The sequence below is a fragment of the Rhinolophus hipposideros genome (genome assembly GCF_964194185.1).
Source record: "Rhinolophus hipposideros genome assembly, chromosome: 10".
NCBI lineage: Eukaryota > Metazoa > Chordata > Mammalia > Chiroptera > Rhinolophidae > Rhinolophus > Rhinolophus hipposideros.
Window position 1 is genome coordinate 51,122,908 of NC_138056.1, and position 21,389 is coordinate 51,144,296.

The 21,389-nt window shown below is 43.4% G+C and overlaps 1 protein-coding gene across 1 annotated transcript in view; it reads right to left on the reverse strand.

Moving 5' to 3' along the window:
- The window catches only part of GAB2 (GRB2 associated binding protein 2), a 182,019-nt gene extending 160,915 nt beyond the window's left edge, over positions 1-21,104 (reverse strand). The window contains exon 1 of the mRNA XM_081064080.1: positions 20,860-21,104. Coding sequence (XP_080920206.1) covers positions 20,860-20,934 — 75 coding nt within the window. The 5' untranslated portion in view covers positions 20,935-21,104. The remainder of the gene's footprint in view (positions 1-20,859) is intronic.
- Positions 21,105-21,389: the final 285 nt, after the last annotated feature.

Below are 21,389 nucleotides of genomic sequence, written 5' to 3' on the forward strand. Positions count from 1 at the left end.
TCTACCCAAAAAATCTGAAAACATTTATCAATAAAGACACGTGTGCTCTAATGTTCATTGCATCTTTATTTACGGTGGTCAAGACATGGAAACAACCAAAATGTCCTTCGATAGATGAGTGGATAAAGAAGTTGTGGTATATATACACAATGGAATACTATTCGGCGGTAAGAAAAGATGATATAGGACCATTTGTGACAACATGGATGGATCTTGAGAGTATAATGCTAAGTGAAATAAGTCAGACAGAAAAAGCAGAGAACCATATTGATTTCACTGATATGTGGTATATAAACCAAAAACAACAAAAGAACAAGACAAACAAATGAGAAACAAAAACTCATAGACACAGACAATAGTTTAGTGGTTATCAGAGGGTAAGGGGGATGGGGGGGTGGGAGATGAGGGTAAAGGGGATCAAATATATGGTGATGAACTGACTCTGGGTGGTGAACACACAATGGGATTTATAGATGATGGATTACAGAATTGTACACCTGAAATCTATATAACTTTACTAATAATTGTCACCCCAATAAGTTTAATTAAAAAAATAAAGTTATGCTTACACTATACTGTAGCCTAGTAAGTGTGCAACAGCATTATATCTAAAAATGTACGTACCTTAATTTTAAAATGCTTTATTGCTGAAAACTCCTAACCATCATCTGAGCCTGTTGGAAAAATGGTGCCGACAGACTTGCTCCACGCAGGGTTGCCACAAACCTTCACTTTATAAAAAAATGCACTATCTGTGAAGTGCAGTAAAGTGAAGTACAATGAAATGAGGTTTACCTTATACCTCTATAGATATATGTGCGTGTATGTATACATCTGTATGGCTCACAATACAGTCTTATCTTTACCCAAACGCTCTCTACCAACCTCTGCCCTCAGAACCATGGAGATCCCTAAAGAACATAACTTCGTAATAAGTAATGCAATGATCCTACTCCCACACAGTCCTGCCTACTTTTGTTTCATTAAAAAAAAAAGAAAGGGAAAAAGTTAACTCCTACCTTGCCTTAAACCATATTTCTTTGGGTGGAAACATAATGAGAAACCTTAACACAGAAGTGAATTAGGGGTGTCTTGGTCACAAAAGAATTTCCTCTTAGTATCAACTTGAAAAGTCTAAGGATATTAATATAATTCAAATTAATATTTAGTTGGTAGATATTAAGCATAGGCTCCACAAGTGGTACAAACGTGAGCACAAGACTTTGTCTTTGCTCTTGAGGTCCTCATCACCCAGCAGGGAAGAGGTACAGACACTACTGGCTTCTTGGCACAGAGTGTAAAGTGTCGGGTCAGAGTGTCCATCAACGTGCTCTGAGATCAGAACAGGGAACACCACATTTTACTATGGGAGGAACTTCTGGACAGAACAAGTCCATGCTCTTCTTTTAGAAATTCTGATAGAAGGGGAGTAGCTCATCTATTGTTTTGATTCTTCCACTTTACCAAATATTAAGAGGCAACGGAACTTGGCAAATTCCAGAGAATACAATCAGAATTGGATAGACACTCTTCTTAGCATCACGTGTAATACTTTCTGTTCGGTTTTAAAAGCAGTTTAAAAATTGATTTCATAAGTACAAAAATAGTACATGAATATATACTTATTATTTAAAACTTCAGACAATTTGGCAGCTCCTCAAAAAGTTAAACATAGTTACCATATGACCTAGTAATTCCACTGCATCCTTTAGAAAGAATGGGATGGTAAACTCATTTCCATGCAACTCATCCAAGCAGTCATTTAACAATCAGATTAAACTTGTTAAACAGAATGTGATACATTCACACAATGGAATATCATTCAGACTTAAAAAGGAATGAAATATATAAGTGCTACAACATGGATGAACCTAGAAAACATTATGCAAAGTGAAAGAAGCCAGACATAAAAGGCCATAAATTACATGATTCCATTTATATGAAATATCCATAATAGGCAAATCAGTAGAGACAGAGTAGTTTCTACGTGCTTTGGGGGGGAGGGACGGGAGTGAATGGGTAGTGAATGCTTAATGGGTACAGAGTTTCCTTTACCAGTGAGAATATTCTGGAATTAGGTAATGGTGATGGTCGTACAACTTTGTGAATATACTGAAAACATTGAATTGTACACTTTAAAATAGTGAATTTTATGGTATATGAATTATATCTCAATAAAGCTGTTATTTAAGAAAAGAACCGAAATAGTATAAAATTGAAGCCCCTTTGACTATCTCTCCCAATCAAATCCCCACAGGTTACCAATATTAGCAGTTTAGTACGACTCCTTGTTATAATAACTCTTATCCCTCCCAACGCCTAGCAGTTTCTTGCACACGCAAACATTTTATGCATTTTTTTGCACAATAACTTTTTACAAAGATAAAATAATACTGCTTTGTTCTCTTCAGGATAATATAGAGCCTTTTGTATCCACCGCCACACAAATTCATTAGCGCAGGATCAGGCAGCTTTAGAGGTACGGTTTCCATCAACAGCACACACACCAAGTGCAGTAACAAAAGAACATCGCACTTACTGGCTCAAAGCTCACCAACCACACTGGTTCCCAGAAAACCCTGATGTGGACATTCATGCAAATAAGGAGGCCCTTTGCATCTGCCCCTTTGGTTTACAGAGTTTGGAAGAAATGAAATTGGGCTTGGCAAGGCCGTTATTTCGGAGCCCACAAGAGCAAGCTGTAAATAAGTGATTTCTAACTTCATCAAGTCCAACTTAAACAGAAGCCGTAGAAATCTCAAAAAAGACTTGCCTCAAGAACTCTACAATACTGTATTTCTAGTCTTTTTTTGTGTGGAAGTTTTTAAACCATAGTCGCACAAAGTCACATGAATTAACTTTTTAACATACATGTCTGGGTCCTCAGAGGTTCTGATTTACTTAGAACAGAGCAGGCTGGCATGTATATGTTTTAAAGCACCCCAGGTCATTCTGAAACAGTGTTAGGAACCTTTAGGACAACTAGGACGGAAAACTGGTTTCCATGCAAATCATGCTAAGTGTGTAATAGCTGCCAATCAGAAGACTGGCAGCATATCCTAATTTTACTGAAAAGAAAACTGAGGCTCAAGGAAACACTCCATAAAGTCAGAAACAAGGCTGGGGCAGCACTTCAGAGTCCTGACGATGTCCCAACATCTTCCTGGTGAAAACTTTCCAAACTCTCTTACAGTACTAAGTTGTGAAAATGTGGTTTGGCAGAAGAAAGCTAATCTATAATTAGTTTAGGTCGTTTTACTTCAGCCTCCGTATAATGGAGAATAATTGTTATAGTATTTTTCAAATGCTTCCTAATTTGTATCCTCTTGTTGACACAGAAGTTTCTCTTCACATACTTCATATATAAAGTACCTCCTTATTTGCAGCTAAGCTTGAGTGAAAGGAGGATGTGATATAGGAGAAGTCCCAGCCGTGGAAGGGGAAGTCGGCCCGGCCCTTCTGGCCCTATGCGGAAGGAAAGGGGCGGAACAGGTGAACAGAGAGACAGCGCTCTCTCACATCCACACTCCTTCTCACCAAGCTGCATCAACTCAGGGAGCGATGGAGCTTTAGGAATATCGAGACCCCCTTTTCCTAGACATAACACGAGGGTGGGTTGCAGGCTACCAATGTTCACTCTTCAGCTCTGGGCCAGTGTGTGGGATGGGAGCAGGTGCTTGGAGGTCGTAGTGGGAGGCCGCCAGAAAGATGAACTTGGGCAGCACTGCTCACTCCCTAAAACCTGAGCATGACAAGCAGACACCTAGAAGCTGCAGAAGTCTGTGGTGGGAGCAAAGAATTCTCAGTGCACAGAGACTTGGAGACAAACGTCTAGCACCACCACCTCCATAGTGGGTTCCTACGTGACTCCCAAAGGACAGACAGAATTGTTTACAACTCAACAGACAATTCGAGGACACATTCCAAACCGAAGCAGAGGACACCACAAATAGCCTCTTCTTTCTAACTCACACGGAGACATAGCACACATTCTCATGAAGCAGTTAGTAATAGGTATTAGGCATCAACTATTTGCCAGACACTGTTCTACGTTGATGAGGATTTGGAGATAAATGATGCAGACAAAATCCTTCCCTGCCTTGACCAAACAAGATTTGGGGGTAGAGAAAGGGAAGTGGGTGTAACTCTGAAAGATGGAGTATTTACTCAAAGATCTCTGATTAGGAAGTTGAACTTTGAAAACATTCAAAGGAGACTGTTTAGACTAAAGTTAAAATATTATTATGGTAGTTTAAAAAACATGGTCTAAAATTATTTGATGTTCTGTCTACTAAGAAGTTGGGAGTAGGGTTTCCAGGTGGGAATTCCCACTCATTCTCAGGAATTATTTTCGCATTCCCGTTCCTGAATCCCGAGATATAAACTGTTTTCTGTTCTCCATGATGAATCATTTCCACAAAGTGATGGCTGATACTACCAACCAGCTCGGTTCAAGGAACCGATTCTCCCGATTTCCCGACCAAATTTTCTCGGGATTTGGGAATGGAAAAGTGAAAACAAATTCCTGAGTATGGGAGGAAATTCCTGCCTAGAAGCCCTAGTTGGGAGTCTATGTTCCCTTTCCTTGAATCTGAGTGGGCCTGTTTATCTTCGACCACTAGAGCATGGCAAAAGCAACATGTATGACTTCTAAGGCAAGAACATTAAAAAGGTCCATGAAGTTTCCATCTTCCACTACCACATTCGGTTTTGGAGACTCTGAGCCACCGTGTAAGAAGTCTGATTCCGTAGGGGCTGCCATGTTGAGAGGAAGCCCCGGCTGTGTGCACAGGTCACGTGGAGACGCCCTAGTCAACAGCCCCTGCTGAGTGGGACCTGTGCGTCCTCCCAGCCCTGATGAGAGTTATGTGAGTGAAGACGCTTTCAGACATTCCACTTCCTAGCCACTGAGGTTCCCCTTGCCATTGAAGTCTTCCCAGCTGAGGCCCCGGGTATTGGGAAGCAGATACAAGTCCCTGCCATGCACTGTCTGAATTCCGACCCACAGAATCGGTGAGCAAAACAAAATGGTTGTCTTATGCCACTAAGTTTTGGGCATGCTTTCTCATGTCCAAAGATTTATCATGAAGCGAAAGTAACTGGAACAACAGATGGGAACTGTCACAAAAGAAGTAGATCAGTTACAGAAAAAAAGGTGAAGCTGTATTTTCTGTGATTGTCTAAGCCTGGTGTGAGAAAAACTTATCCTATCACAGGGGACTAAATAAATTTTAACACTCTTTTGATTGTTAAGAATATCTACTTTATCTACAATAATTGTCTCAGTTATTTGGAAGAAAAGAATTTGTCTAGATTTTCAATATGGGACAAACATTCCCAAGATGCATCCAGAGTTGTCCACAAATGCATTTCTGTCTCTTTCCTTTGGTACATAATAGGTATTTAGTAATTTTGCAGAGTAACTGATAGGGTCTGAGGAGTCAGGGGAGAGAGAATATATTCTAGACAAAGCAAAGGGGTCATGGTGAGTGAGTGAAGGTTAATGATGATGGGATCCTGGGAGGAACAGAGGGGTCACTTGAACCTCATTCTTCATCCTTCTCCATCTGCACATTCTCCCTCAACATTTAAGGGCCCCCATCTTTAGGTCTTTAGTGAAGCTGTTCTCATTACTTGAAATGTTCTTTTCCCATCTGCTTAATGAGCTCCTACTTACTCTTCACAGCCTACCTCCACTGTCACTTTCTCTTGCTTTCTCTGATACTGCCACACTCCACGTAGAATTAATCACTCTGTTCCATTCTCCTGCAACGCTTTCCACAACTCTGGTATAGCAGAACACGCTGCGTTATATTTAATTAGTAAATTTAGATGTCTATTTGCCTTGATAAACTGTGGCTACCAAAGAGCGAGGCTAATTCCTATTCATCACCTGATCTGCTTGTGTGCCTCTGTGCCAAACACTAGCTCTAAAAAGAAAAATAGCTGCCTTTGAGGAGCCCATGTAATTCAGGGGAGAGATCTAAAAACACAGTCACATTGCGATGTCGTAAGCACGATACAGAGGTACGGTGGGATGATGTGGGAAGTCAAATCTCCTTCAGGAGGAAATCTGGAAGTGGCACAAAGTAGGTGACATTTGAGGTAGGCCTCGAAACCAAATTAAAATCAGAACACTGCACGGGAGAACTCTATAGACTCAGAGCTGAAAAGGTCTCAGAAGGGAACTGTGAAATGAGAGGAACATCTGGTCAGCTTTGGTCAGTCTTTTCTCTCCCTACTCCTGGGGAGTCCCTGCTCAAGTTATTCCAAGTTTTCTTTTTACATTACCCATCGCCACTCAGTCTTCCCAATTCCATCAATTATTTATATCAAAAAGCACCTATTTGAACAAGCAACTCATTAAAAAACACAAGTCAATTAATAGATGGAAATGTATTCAAATCAGCAGCAATCATAGAAATCCAAATTAAAACAAGGAACTACTTTTGTACCTGTCAAATTGTCAGGTAGTTTTAAAGATCATATCGGTATCAAAGAAGAATCAAAAAACACAAAACTAGCCTTTCTGAGAGGCAATAGGGTATGATGTATCAAAAGCCTTGCAAATAACTGCACCCTTTGAATTAGAAATTCCATTTACAGGGATTTGTCCTAAGGATGAAAGTCATTGCTACAAAGATCACAGTGTTATTTAAAATAGTGGAAAATAGTCAATGATCTAAATGCCCAACAACAATGGAAGAGTCAAATAAACTTGGCCCTGCAGTAATTGTAACAGTTATCACTTATAGAGGGCTCACAATGCGCCTGACATTATTATATTTAACACAACAGCAGCTTATAAAGTAGTTGTAAGTGAACGTTGAGTAGGACTTTTCCAGTTGCACCAGAATTGGCAAATAGAAACCAAAGCTAAGAACAGAGAGGAGGGAAGTTCCCCATAAGGTAAAGAGAGCACTCCATAACTCGGGCTGCGCAGATTCAAGAATTTAGTAAGAAGCTACAGTGTGAAACCTTCTAACCCAACCATCACTGGTGTTCCCGCACTGCATTCCCTCCACCCCCCACAACACACACATACAGAGTCCACAAAGAAGAGTAGAGATGGGAAGGGGAAACCTTGTTTCCTCTGACCTAGTGGATAGTGCTGTAATTTGGGGTGGCACTCTTCCTACCTCTATAGTGGGCTCCTCTAAGAAAACTGGTTACAGAGAATAGGGATGGCACAAAAAAAGGACTGGGACAAAAAATGTTTTACGTTGCAGAGCCTGGTGAATATCTGCTCAGACAGCTGACTTACACACGGGCCCTGCGTCATTCTGGACAGGGGAAGGGGAAATGGAGCGAGAAGGGACAGCAGTGCTGTTACACTCCTGTTCAGCATGGATACAAGTCTCCTGCATCAAGCAGTCCTATGGGAACTGCCGGCCTTAGCCCTCTTGCCAGGTCCCCACCCAACAGGGTTGTCCGTTGTGCAAATGGACCCAAGCTGTGGAGCGCTGGGATAGGGAGGGGCTGGCCTGAAAGAACTTAATACCAGTTCCGTCTTCAGGTCTGGAGACCAAGCAGTGGGAGAGCCTAACCTCCAAAGAACTCACAAGTTTGGGGTGTGTACTCAGAGGCGGTGCTGGACAGACAGCCAGTAAATGTCATCAAGGAGAATCCAACAAGAACTATTCAAGAGCCACCTGTCTCTGCCCCTCTCCCTCTTGCCCTTCCCTAGACACCATAACAACAGGAGAAGACCAGAAAGACTCTATGTCCCCCCACCTCCACACTCTCCAAATAAACCAAGCCCACCTTTCCCCACTTCCATCCCAGAACCATAAGTCTGGTCAGCAACAGGAGTAGGAAAAGCTTTCAATTAGATATATTGAAATCTTAAAATGGTGGACTTTCTAAAACCCAGAATGATCAGAAGGTTTCAGACTCTGCCCAAGGTATCATCAAGGGATTTGTCTTCTAGAAGAAAAAGAGATTTTGACAAAGCACACTTGGGAGTTCTGACTGGAGAAAAATAAAAGCATTCGTATTTGTACCCCTCTGGGTTCAAACTGTTCAATTAACTGGTTAAAGTTACCATTATCTCCACTACACCGATTGAAATGAAAGCTCCTAATGATTAAGAAACTTGTTCAAGCCCGCAAACCACATGGAAGGCTTAGTGTGGATTCCAACCCAGAGCTAACCCTCAGAGCCCATGTCTTGTACAGTTAAACCAGGATTTTTCAATACAGGGTCCAAAGACACATCCGTAGGGATCTCCAAACCCACTTCAAAAAATGTTTTTCAATATTGAGTTTTCATCTCTCAAGGGTAAGGGTGATTTTAAAATACATCATAAGCGTAAGTCTCAATCGTCTGAAAGATTATTTTACAAGTGAAAGGTGCTCCTTGATTACCAGCATTGGCATTTATAATCTTATTGATATCAAGAATTACATTGTATAATATCCTACACTAATGATTAATGAGAAAGGACAGAGGTGAATGTATATGTAAATAATGGAGTCATACCAACTAAAGCCAAATGGCTCGCTATACAAACCAAAGCTTCACTGTAGTTCAAACAGAGAAAAGAATGGGACACAGAACAGACAGGCTCCATAAAAATAAGGGCCATATTTACATTTTAAGCAGCAATTTAGTTTCAGCAGAATGTCCACTGTTGTTAATATGAATTATGTTGGTTCCGAAGTTATTATTTAATTTGTAAATTTATTTCGGTTTTATAATTGTAGAAGAGCTATAAGTATACAATTATATCTCATAGTTTTTGTTTATAGACATTTCGGTTACATAATAATAATTTAATTCAACATCAAGAACCTGTACAAATGTTTGTGTAAAGTGTCCTTCTATTACACATGCTTGAGAAGCTCTGTCTTATGTCATTCTACCTAAGCAGCCATTAGCAATCCTGTCGTGGACGACTGTGACACAAGGAAATATTTTCAATACATTAGCTTAAAGCATACAAAAGGTGGTACAGTCTTACTTTGATTTTAAAAAATATACAAAGCACATATGAATACAGGAAAGGAAATACACTAAAATGTTAATATTTATGCCATAGTAAGAGTATTACAGGTGATTTTTTTTGAATATTGTTATTTTTAATGGTCTGTTTACAATAACATTATAAGAGTGAATTTCTATTACAAATAATTCAATTTTTAATAGCCTAGCCCATGAAAGTTCCAAAAACCTGTTTCTAAAAAAAAAAAAAATTGTACTTTCAATCCAATTTCAGCTCAAGTTCTTTCTTTTCCAAGGAAACGTCCCCAATCCTAACATAACCAATCCTATCTGTTCAAAACTTAAAAGCATGTAAACTCCTCGTCAACAATAACTTATAGTGCTTTAGGTGCCATGGCTACAAGGATGAATGAAGGCCAAGGTGCCATCTAGAAGCTGCCCATCTGGGGGAAGGACAGCATAAACAACAGCAAGTCAGCGGTACTAAGGCCTGATGACACAGGAGCGCGGAGAAGGGGTTCCCCAACCCTTTCTGATGGGGAGGGTGGGGCGGCACAGGCTGCCACAAGGTGACACACAAACTGAGTCCTCAGAATGAATGAGGAACTGGGTACAGAAAGGTGAAATGGCAGATTCCCCCGCATGTTAAGTCTAAACGTAGGTCTGACACGGAACTTGGGGACCACAGCAGGCCAGTCTCTCCTGGGCTCCGACAGCACTGATCTTTGCCACTCGTAAGGCCTGCCATTAGAAGCCGAAGCCCAGCTGACTCCCCCGCGAGCTCGTAAACCCGGAGGGGAACATGCACCCACTGCAGACCTCACTATTGGTTAATGACGCACCTGTAGCGAGACTACTAGTGGGCATTCAGCGCAGCACACTGTAGGTACGTAGCCTCTGTAGGTATCTCCAAGAGCATGTGTATGTCTAGCCTATATCCATTTTTTCCTCTAGAAAATTATGTCAGAAGAGCAAAGCAACAGCCTCATCCCTATAATCCTTACAAGAAAATCTACTACATAGAAAAAGCTGTTGCAAGCCTGCCAAGCGCCCAATGGCACGTTCTTCCAGAGCAGCTAAGGAAAGATATACTGATTGCCTGTCCAAGAGAAGCTTCCCAGTAAACTGTGGGGATAGCTACTGGTATCTGTCTAAGTGCTGTGGCTCATCAGCTGGGGTGAAACTCTCAGAGGTTCCACCTGTGGAAGAGAACAGGCCTGTGCTGCACGTCACAGTGAATAACGGGAAGTGACTGACACAAATGTCTCACCAAGGGAAATGTGCACATAAGGTCAGTACATTCACTCACATGATATTATAAGACCTTTGTACACATCTAGGATCTGCTTTAAAATATTCCAGAAAAGAAACAGTAAGAAGGATAGATGAAACACGTAATGAAATCTTGATAATATTTGAAACTGTGTGAAGTGGTGTTTCATTAGACCATTTTCTCTACTGTTATGTATGACTGCATTTTTTCATAATTAAAAACTGGAAAAAATACTAGGTAGAAGTAAATGAAAATATTCACAATGATGGTTTGTGGAAAAAAGCGGTACATGAAATGACAGTTCATGTCAATTATAACCATGTGAAAATTAAGTGTGACCAGCCCGACAACAATAAGCACCTCTGGGCTAATATTACCACGTGGGTTTCTAGATACCGTTTTTTGCTAAAAGAACTCTTTGAGGAAATGGCTAATTCTAGGCCTGGATCAGGAAATGGACGCGATAAGCCTGGAACACCTTGTCATACCAGACAACAAAGAAACTATCAAATACTGGTAAGGTCGTGTCCAAAGCACGCAGAAGACAACTTAAATAGGCTCCCACTGGCTAAAGATAGCACACACTGAGCATCAATAAGCGTAACAACTACAACAGATGCAAATTCATCAAATATGTGTAAATACGTGAGCTCATAACAATACTAAAAATACCCTAATTGATCACTTTGAGGCGTTCTAAGGAACCCACTCACCATTTTGACAACTGGTAGATACATAAAAAGAAGAAAGCATAAAGCTGGGGGTGGTCGTTGTAAGACATAAATGACAATGGCTTTGACAGGTGCTGCCTGGCAAGTCGCACCGAGTGCTGAGCGACGCTGACACCACCATGTAAAGTGCACATAACCTCGCAGAGCGAGACAGAAACAAGCCCAACGTGAGAAAGCCGAACTAGAAGTGGAACAAGTGCCATGGAAACAAGCCAAGCCGCGGACTCGCTGGAGGGGTGTGGCAGGTGCGAGCCACCAGCCTTGAAGGGTGATCACTTATGGGAAGAGTCCGCATTGTGAGCCGTTCTCACACACGCGCTCCAGCATCCCACACATCGATCCTTAGGTCTCTAGCACACATGTATTTCCCAGGGACTGGTCAAAGGGACAGCGCCAGACAAATCCCCAGGGGCTTTCATTTCCCTTCCTGGACAATGATCAGGAGACCTCTGAGATGTTCCTTTCAGGAAAAACTACCTCCCTAGAACCTGATGTGGTATCTAGCTGGAGAATTCCACCTACATTCTGACCTTGTAAACTTCAGGTCTGGCCCCAATTTGAAAGGGATCTGAAGACACCAAGCTCTGTTCAGCGTTCCTAGGAAAAGGGTTAGAGCAAATATAAACAAACATCAGCCCCTCCTGTCACGTCCCCCAATATTAACTACCTACTCTGGGCTAGACACTAGGTTACTCTGGGCTACGATTTTTTTCACCTAGTTATCCTAGTAAATTCTCAAACCCAGTGAAGGAAGACATATCACTCTAATTTCAGAGTCAAGGAAGTAGGCTCAGAGAATCAAGTCATTTGCTCAAGGACCCAAAGGCCTTTGAAACACTCAGACATTCTTCTGAAGATAACCAATGTCCACACACCATTGACATTTCACACTGAAGGAGTGGCGATCTGACAGGCAAAGACTAACTGAGTGATGTTCTTCATTATTAAATGTCATCCTCCCATCTCAGGCCTGTTAGGGACTAGCCCCCTCAGTTCTGCCTTTTTCAAACCTCTTTGGTTTCCACTATAGACTCTTCTACTCTGGCTGGATTTTCTCTGCCCCCAAAATCCTATGTGCACTGCCCCTTTCCTACTTGAATGGCCATGTTCCTTTCTAGGCCCTAATCTTTTAAGTCCAACTCACATCCACGCCTCCTACTCCAGGAAGCCCTTCCATTTTCCCCAGGCTCAGAGCCCTCGCCTTCATAAAACTTGTTGCCTGGACCACATAACTCCATATAAGGGCATTGTTCTGTTTCACATGTATACTTCTGGTCTCCCTAGCCTGAAAATTCTTTGAAGGCAGGGAAGGGAAAGGGTACAAAATAAATGCTTGTCAACATGAATGTGGACGCAGGTAATAGCCTGTGTAGGAACCTATATTTCTCAGCATATGTGCTAAGTCTGAGGTAACTACATTCCATCACCCCCTTCTCGCCAGAGAAAGGTCAGCTAGAGATGGAAAGCAACATCAAAGTCGTTTCATTAAGCAAAGCAGCAGGGATGTTTCCTGCTTGGTGTAACTGCACTGCCTCTGGTCCTTTAGACAGCCCCGAGAGAACATTCTATTATCATTCATGGCTGTGAAGGTTCCATCCTGTCATTTCTCCTTGGATTAGAAGTATTAGCAGGGCCAAGTACTAACCCTTAGCAAATGAGGAGTTTGGGTTTTTATTAAGATTGTGCTAACATGCATATCACAAAATTTACCATCGTAATCATTTTTACTAAGTGTACAGTTCAGTGGCATCAAGCATTCATATTTTTGTTCTACCACCACTCGCATCTGCCTGGAGAACTCTTTTCATCTTGCAAAACTGAAACCTTGTACCCATTAAACAATAACTCTCCATTCCCCCCCACCCCGCCCCCGCCCTCTCCGCCAGGCCCAGGCAACCACCATTCTCCTTTCTGTCTCTATGAATTTGAGTCCTCTAGGGACCTCATATAAATGGAATCATATAGTACTTGTCCTTTTGTGATTGGCTTGTTTTACTTAGCATAATGTCATTCAGGTTCATTCATTTTGTAATATGACCACGTGTCAAAATTTCCTTCCTTTGTAAGGTTGAATAATGTTCCACTGTATGCATATACCACCTTTTGTTTATTCATTCCTCTGTTGCTAGACAAGAATGTTGCTTCCAAATGAAGAATTCGACCCAATGCTGGTGAGAAGAAACTCAGGAGACTGGCCCTGGGTTAGAGCGGTCTCTTTGATGTTGTGAACACAAAGAACCAAACCAGTGATCAGAACCACAGAACAGAAAGCGGCTAAAAGGCATGTCCATCAGGTTGTCTGCCCCAGGAACTGGAACCAGATAGAACATTTATTTAAATACTCAAATAGGCTATTGGAATAAAGCCCTGGCTGCCTAGGATGGTCTAGAAAGAAATCTTAAATTCACTCTAGTTTCTAAAGACCTCCCCTGTTCTTTTTTGTCCCCCTGCTTTAATGAGATGTAACTGAAATATAACATATTGAGACGTAATTGAAATATAACACTGTGTAAGTTTAAGGTGTACAACATGCTGGTTTGATATACTTATACAGTGCAATAGGATTACCACCATAGCGTTAGCTAATAGCTTCGTCATATTACATAATTACCATTTCTTTTTTTGTGGTGAGAACATTTAAGAGCTACTCTTAGCAATTTTCAGGTACATGATACAATATTACCTATAATCACAATGCTTTTCATTCGATTTCTAGAATTTATTCATCTTCTAACTGGAAGTTTGTACTCTTTGGCCAACATCTACCCATTTCTTCTACCCCCCAGCCTCTGGTAACCACCATGCCACTCTCTATTTCTGTAAGTTTGGCTTTTTCAGATTCCACATGCAGGTGATATCACACAGTATTCATCCGTCTATCTGAATTATTTCACTTAGTACAATGCCCTCAAGGTCCATCTCTGTTGTCACAAATGGCAAGCTTTCCTTCATTCTCATGGCTGAAAAATATTCCTGTGTGTGTGTGTGTGTGTGTGTGTGTGAGAGAGAGAGAGAGAGAGAGAGATCTTTCTCCATTCATGCATTATCCGTAAATGGACAATATAATCCATGGTCCACCAATATAATCTTGGCTATTGTGAATAATGCTGTAGTCGACATTGGGATGCAGATATCTCTTAGGTATCCTGTTTTCACTCTTTTTGGATATATAGCCAGAAGTGGAACTGCCGGATCATATGGCAGTTCTATTTGAATTGTTTGAAGGACCGCTAGCTATACTCTTTTCTCTCATGGCTGTAGCAATTTGTATTCCCACCAACAGTGCCCGGGCTTCCCTTTTCTCCACATCCTCCTCCACACTCATCTCTTGTCTTGTTGATGACAGCCATTCTAGCAGGTGTGAGGAGACATCTCACTGTGGTTTTGATTTGCATCTCCCTGGTGATTAGGGATGTTGAGCATCTTTTCATGTACTGGGTAGCCATCTGTTTCTCTCCCCGGTTCTTACCAGCCCACCTCTTATCTCTCGCCTACCTTTCCAGCCTCACATTACCCTGCAGATAGTCCAACAACACCAAACAGTTTTTGGTGTCCCTGCATACTTAGGCAGGTCCCGCCACCTGGCCTCCACTGTCAGTGGTTTCTCTGGCTGGAAACCTTTCTTCTCTCGGCTTAATTCTAGTTACAGCCACCTCTCTAGGAGGCCTTTTCTTTTTCTTTTTTGTAGTCCCAGAACTTGAGTGCTTGGCACATAATGGCAGTTTGACAAATTATTGAACTAAAGTGTATTTGTTACACTTACATTCTCTGTTGAGAAAATAAGTTTCAAGAAAAATTCAAGGTTAATGGAATTACAGGTAATTTTTATTTACACTTTAACACTGCTGAAATTTTCTGATGAGCTGACTTTTCAAAATTACCCTTAGGCAAATTTAAGAATAACTGGATCAAGAATAAAGTGGAGGAGTTGGTTTACCAGATTTCAAGACTTTTTATACAGCTACAGTTATCAAGACTGGGTGGTATTGGCAGAGGGGATAGTGACATGGAACAATGGACCAGAACAGATAACCCAGAAACAGGCCCATACAAACACGCCCAACTGATTCCTGGTGAAGGTGCAAAAGCAATTCAATGAAGAAAGCATGGCCTTGTCAAAAATGGTGCTAGAGTAATCGAGCATACACTGCTAGAGAAAAAAAAAACAACACTAAATCTAAGTGTCACCACAAAAATGAACTCAAAACAGATCGTGGACTTAAATGAAAAATGTAAGACTATAAAGTGTTTAGGGGACAAGGAGAAAATCTCTGCAACATAGGGCGAGGCAAAGAGTTCTGAGACTTGATGAAGTCAAACAACAAAAAATTAATAAACTGAACGTCATCCTAATAAAAAATTTCTGTTGTGAAAGAACCCTGTGAAGTGAATGAAAAGACAAGCTACAGACTGGAAGCAAATACCTTCAAACCACATATTTGACAAGGACTGGTATCTTGAGCATATAAAGACCTCTCAAAACTCAATCGTTAAAAAAAGAAAAGCCATACAGAAAATGGACAGAAGGTGTAAATTACAACCAGTGGGTAAGCTGTTAAACAAATGAGTTGTGGTACATCCATACCTTGGAATACCAGACAGCAATAAAAAAGAAATGCATGCAACGACTTTGATGAATTTACAGATTATGTTGAATGAAAAAAAACTAATGCCTAAAAGTTCCACACTGTGTGAATCCATTTATGTAACACGCATGAAATGACAAAATTACACAAATGGAGAGCAGAATAGTGGTTGTCATGGGCTAAGGATGTAGTGGGGAGGGAAAGTGACTGGAAAATGGCAGCACGAGGCACCGTGTGGTGATGGACGTGTGCTGTATCTTGACTATATCATTGTTAGGACGCGACTGTGACACTGTACTAGAGTTTTTGCAAGATGTTACCACTAGGAGAGACGGGTAAAGGGTACATGGGATCTCTCTGTACTGTTTCTTACAACTAGATATGCAGCTACAATTATCGTTTTTTTGTTGTTTTTGGTTTTTTTTTACAATTATCGTTTAATTTAGACAAAGCTAGGTGATGCTGGGAAAGTCACTTCCCTTCTCCTAGGGCTAAAAGGATTAAATTACGAGATGGGTGGTCTAAGCACAGCGCCTGGCACAGGGTAAGTGCTCAACGGACAGCTATTAAAACGACAATCCTAAGAGTCATGGCAGGAGGGATGCGAAAATGTATAGTAAAAGATATCGGATGTTGGCTCTGGTGGATTTTGGTGGAAGATCAGATGTGGAATAGCGGGTGACAGGGAGTCATGGATGATTCCCAAGTTTCCCACTTGAGCCACTGGGTAGTCCGCAGCACCACTTACGGAGCAGACATGGGTAAAAAAGAGAGGGATAAAGAAGAGTTTGGTTTTGGGAGTGGTGAGTTTGTGCTGACGGGGAGACACTCAGCTACAGGGGTGCAGGTGACAACTGCATATGCAAGTCTGGAGTTCAGAACACAACCTGGGGGTGGAAATTTAACTTGATAATGACCAGCAAATGATAACTCAAGCCAGGAAGGAGAATGGACGAGATCTCTGAGGAGGAGAAAAGAGCCTAGACCTTAGCCACTGTGACTGAACAGGAGTTTCAAACTTTAAGAACTGGGTAAAGACGGTCGGTCTAGCAAAGGAGACTTGGAATGGCCAGAAAAGGAGAAAAACCAGGTGTATATGGTATCATTCAAGATCAGAGGAAGGTGTTTCAAGAAAGAGTGAGTGGTCCATTGTGACCAAGAAGTGACAAGAGAAATTAAAATGAGGAGTGAAAAATAAGCCTCTGAATTTAGTGACCTGCGTGTCACTGGTACTTTACTAAGAATAGCTTTGGTGAAAGGACAAAGTAGGTTTCACATTGGAGCTGCCTGAGAGGAAGATGGGAGACATGGAGACAATGTAAAGCATCGTTAACGAGGTTAGCCCTAAAGAAAAAGAAAGCATGGTGAGAAGGAACGGGGGCGATACTGAGGGAGAATTTTGTAAAAGCAAGTATGTTTCATGGAAAGGAATACGTACCTAGCTGGGAAAAAGTTGAAGATTCATGATAGAAAGGAGCTGCATAGGTAGGAGAGGACATCATCAAGAGCACAGGGAGCGGGCTGGCTCAGGTAGAAGGGGTACCCCATCCACTCTAGGAAAGGAGCCACGCAGATACACATACACTGGGAAATTCCGTCATAGTAGGTGCAGACAGCTACTGCCTGATAGCTTCAATGTTCTTCGTGAAAGAGAGGCAAGGTCATCTGCTAAGCCTGAAGGGCTGGCTTAATTTTTATTCCCAGCACCTAATCCAGCGCCTGGGACACAGATACTTAATAAATAAATGTATTTAATAAATAAAATAAAAACGATTGGTTTCCTTAATTCAGTTGTTCATGAGAATCAATACTCAACTTTCTCCAAATTAGCCACTAGGGGGCAGTGCTGCTGCCAATCTTTGCCCCTAAATCTTTTAACCGGTGAAATTAATACGTAAAAAATTACAGAGCAGGGTGTCATAAAATGTTTTTCCTCAAGAGAATCTGGTTTCAGCTTTATACACATGTACACATACTCTCTCTCTCTCTCTCTCTCTCTCTCTCTCTCTCTCTCTCTCTCTCTCTCACACACACACACACACACACACACACACACACACACAGACACTGAAGCGGGATGGGAGGGCTGTTCCTTCTACCCGCCTCCCAAAGCACTCACATCCTGATGCCCCAGAGGCAATATTCGCCATTTCGCAGAGGTAGCTTTCTGTGATTCCTCCAGGGCACACAGAAAACACTGAATAGATCTTTTACACTTTCTTATGATTAATAAATTAGAAAAAGCTGATAAGAAAAATCCCTAAAGCTAATTCTTGGTAACATTTGCCATAGCTTCTTTCAAGTTGTTTTCCCCTACACCTACCTACCCCCTCCCCAAATTAAATAAGAGTTAGGTTTGTTAAATTAATTTTTAATAGTTGTGATCTAGTTTATAAACTGCTTTTTCCACTATCTCAGACGCTTGATACATTCTTATAATGAAGATTTATTAATCTATAATATCACATGACTACTATATATACCAGAATAAACAGCTATTTGAGAGTGTGTGTTTAGCAATAGGGCTGTAAAATACTTCTTCCCTAGCTGGGCTCTAGTGAATTTAGGCCTCTAGTGAACAGAGGGAACTGGCAGAATTCTAACTCAAAACTGGGTGCAAAAATTCTCAGTACCTAAAAAGAAAAGAAGATATAAAAGCAGACGGTTCCTCAAGAGTTTAGGGTTACACGGATCAGCTCAATTTTAAGTAAGAGAACTACACGTCCATAGTAAGGGAGACTTCCAGTCATACTAATGGAACACATCACTCCTTAGCCTAAGAAAAACTGTTAGTTTGGTCAGACGCCTTATGGGCTAGAGCAGTGGGGAAGATGGGATGGAGGCTGAGGTCATCACATGAGTGAAGGGTGTCAAGTATGTACAGACATACCTAGGAGATAATGCAGGTTTGGTTCCAGACCACCACAATAAAGCCAGTGTTGCAATAAAGTTAATTTCTCAGTAAAGCGAATTGTAATCTTTTTGCTGGTGGAGGCCTTGTATTCCTTCTGTAAAAACACAACACCTGTGTAGTGCAATAAAGCAAAGCGCAATACAATGAGGTATGTGTAAAAAAGGTGCCTGATCCAAAAGCCTCCAAACTCGGTTATTTTGAGCTCAAGTTTTTTGTTTTTTTTTTGAAACAAAAATACCCAAGAAATGGGTCATAGAATCTGGGTGATAGAATTGAAATAGTCATTGGTCAAATGTAGATACAATATCAAATTGTTTGCAAACTGTTTCAAAAATAAAGTTTCAAGGTTCTTGGGGATAGTGTTCTAATTTGACAATTAACAGTCACATTTTTACTGGATACTTTATTCTACTAGCTGGTATGGTCTTACACTTTTCTTAGTTTTCAGAAGCTCTTTGAGGGCCAAAGATTTTTTTAAAAAACTTTTAATAAATTTATTTAAAAAAATTTTTTTTATTATGGAATATTAGGGAACAGTGTGTTTCTCCAGGGCCCATCAGCTCCAAGTAGTTGTCCTTCAATCTAGTTGTGCAGGGCACAGCTCAGCTCCAAGTCCAGTCACCGTTTTCAATCTTAGTTGCAGGGGGCGCAGCCCACCATCCCATGTGGAAATTGAACCGGCAACCTTGTTGAGAGCTGGCGATCTAACCGAGCCACCGGACGGCCCATTTTTGCTTTTTATATTTATAAAAATATTAATAGTAAATTACTGTTCCTTAACCTAATATAAAAATTCACCTTTCCTAATGAACTGATACAACCCTGAAGAGTAGAAAAGTTTCTTAGCGATTATAATTCTTTGGCTACATGGACACCCCTGAAAATGAGCTTTAAGACTGAGATGAATACTTCATTGCCACATCCCTACTATATTTTAAATCTATGTCCACTTTCAAAAGTCCTGTGCTAAATCCTTAGAATGCTTTCCCAGCAAATGATATAAATAAGAGCGTGATTTCATGTACGTACATACACATACACTTGCACTCCCCAACAACAACACTTCCTTTGAAAAACAGAATGTCACTTCCTCAATCCAGAGGCCAGAAGTCCCTTGGTTCTGATCTGGGGAGCCAAGACAGGAAACTCTGGTAAGCTTCTGCCTCTCCCCCCATGGACAGCCACTGGTGCAGCTGACAGAGGGCAGGGTCTATTCAGAGCTCCCTTGATGCACTGCAGCTGGAATGCAACAGCTAGCTCACTTCCATGCTGTGGGAATGATCCCAGAGCGTCCAGCACTACTAGTCAGTTTAACAAGGGCATTTCATAGGAAGTGAAGAGGGAAAGGATGGGAGACCTTGACACGTTTTAGCGACCTTACTTCTATTTCCAAACTCCTGCTCACCGCCCAGAGCTGATGGTAGCCAAATCTCAGTAACTGGCACCAGCTTGTACTTTGACCCCACCAAACAAGGCGTCTTGTTTTTGTTTTGTTTTTTTTGTTTTGGGTGGGGGGCAGGAGGGAGCCAGACCTCCTGACCGCTCAGCACCAGACTGTACCACCTTTCCCATGATGCTGCCCGTTTTGCACCTAGAAGGGAGGGAGTGGCTGTCCCAGCAATGTCAGTAAACACTGTCGGTTAGCACCACCTGGCAACTGGGAACCTCGATCTCCCTCGACCCCAGACCCCCAGGACTGCACAGCACAAAAACCAGGGCCAGTCACAGCAGACCAAACTGCAGTGTCACCATCGAGGAGTTGGGGGGGCGGCGGTTTGTATGTGAGAGACATACAGAATAAAGGGAAAGAAGGGGGACAAACAAATGAGTCACTTAGTACACGGGCTGCACATGCCGCTGACGCTGCCCATGATGCAGAGACCGGACTGGAAGGAAGCAGGCGGCCGCCGGGAGGGGCGAGCAGAGGCAGCGCAGGGGGAAAGGGTGTGCGGCGCCTGGCCCTTGGCGGGGCCGCACGACACAGGCCCACAGCCGACGCCCCCCTTTCCCGCCCACCCCCCAGCCTCGCAGGCGGAAGCCGCTCCGGGTTACTATCGCCCCCAGCTCCGGGAATCAACTCCGAGCTCTCCCCAAACAATCAATACAAACTTCAATACTGCACGTAGTTTACAGGGAGGCCGGCTGGGGAGGCGCTGCCGCCCCGCGGAGAGAGAGCCGCAGCCTCCACCTGCCCGCCCGCCCCGCCCCTCGGCGGCGCACCTGTGACAGGTGTGCAGGTGCCCCACACGGACCCGAGGCGCGAGGCGCGCCGGCCGCTCCTCGGCCCCGGAGGCCGCGGGGTCCGCCCCGCCCGCCCGCACGGCCCCCCCCGGGGCCCCCCGCCCCCCGCCGGCCGCCCCCCGCCCGCGCCCTCCGCGGCCGCGCCCGCGCCCGCTCACCGCCCGCACTCACATAGCGCCTCAACTTCTTCTCCGGGGGCGATTTCCGCAGCCAGCCGGTGCACACCACGTCGCCGCCGCCGCTCATGCTGTCGGTCGCCGGGAGCCCACCGCGGGGTCGGAGGCACAGGGGCGCGGGCGCCGGCGGCTGGGTCAGCGGGCAGGCGGCGCGCAGCTCGCGGGGGAGGGGCGGGGCCGGGGCGTCCCGCGGCCGCGGGGTGAGGAGGCGGCGAGGCGGCGCGGGCACGGCTGCCGCGCGCGCCCGCTGTCCCCGCGCGCGCCCGCGCGCACTGCCAGCCCGGCCGCGGGGGGGGCGCCCCGGCAGGAAGGGTGGCGCGCGCTCGCCACGCCCACAGCCCGCCGCGCCCCCGGCCGGCCGGCTTCCTAGAGGAGAACGCCGCCTCGCGTGTCCGGACCCGAGAGGCCGGAGGTTCGGGAGGGCGCCGAAGCCTGCAGCCGCGCCGCCCCGCTGCCCCGACCCCGCCTTGTTTCATCCCCGAAGCCTCCGGCAGCGCGCGGGGAAGGCGGCCGCGCCCCTAGGAG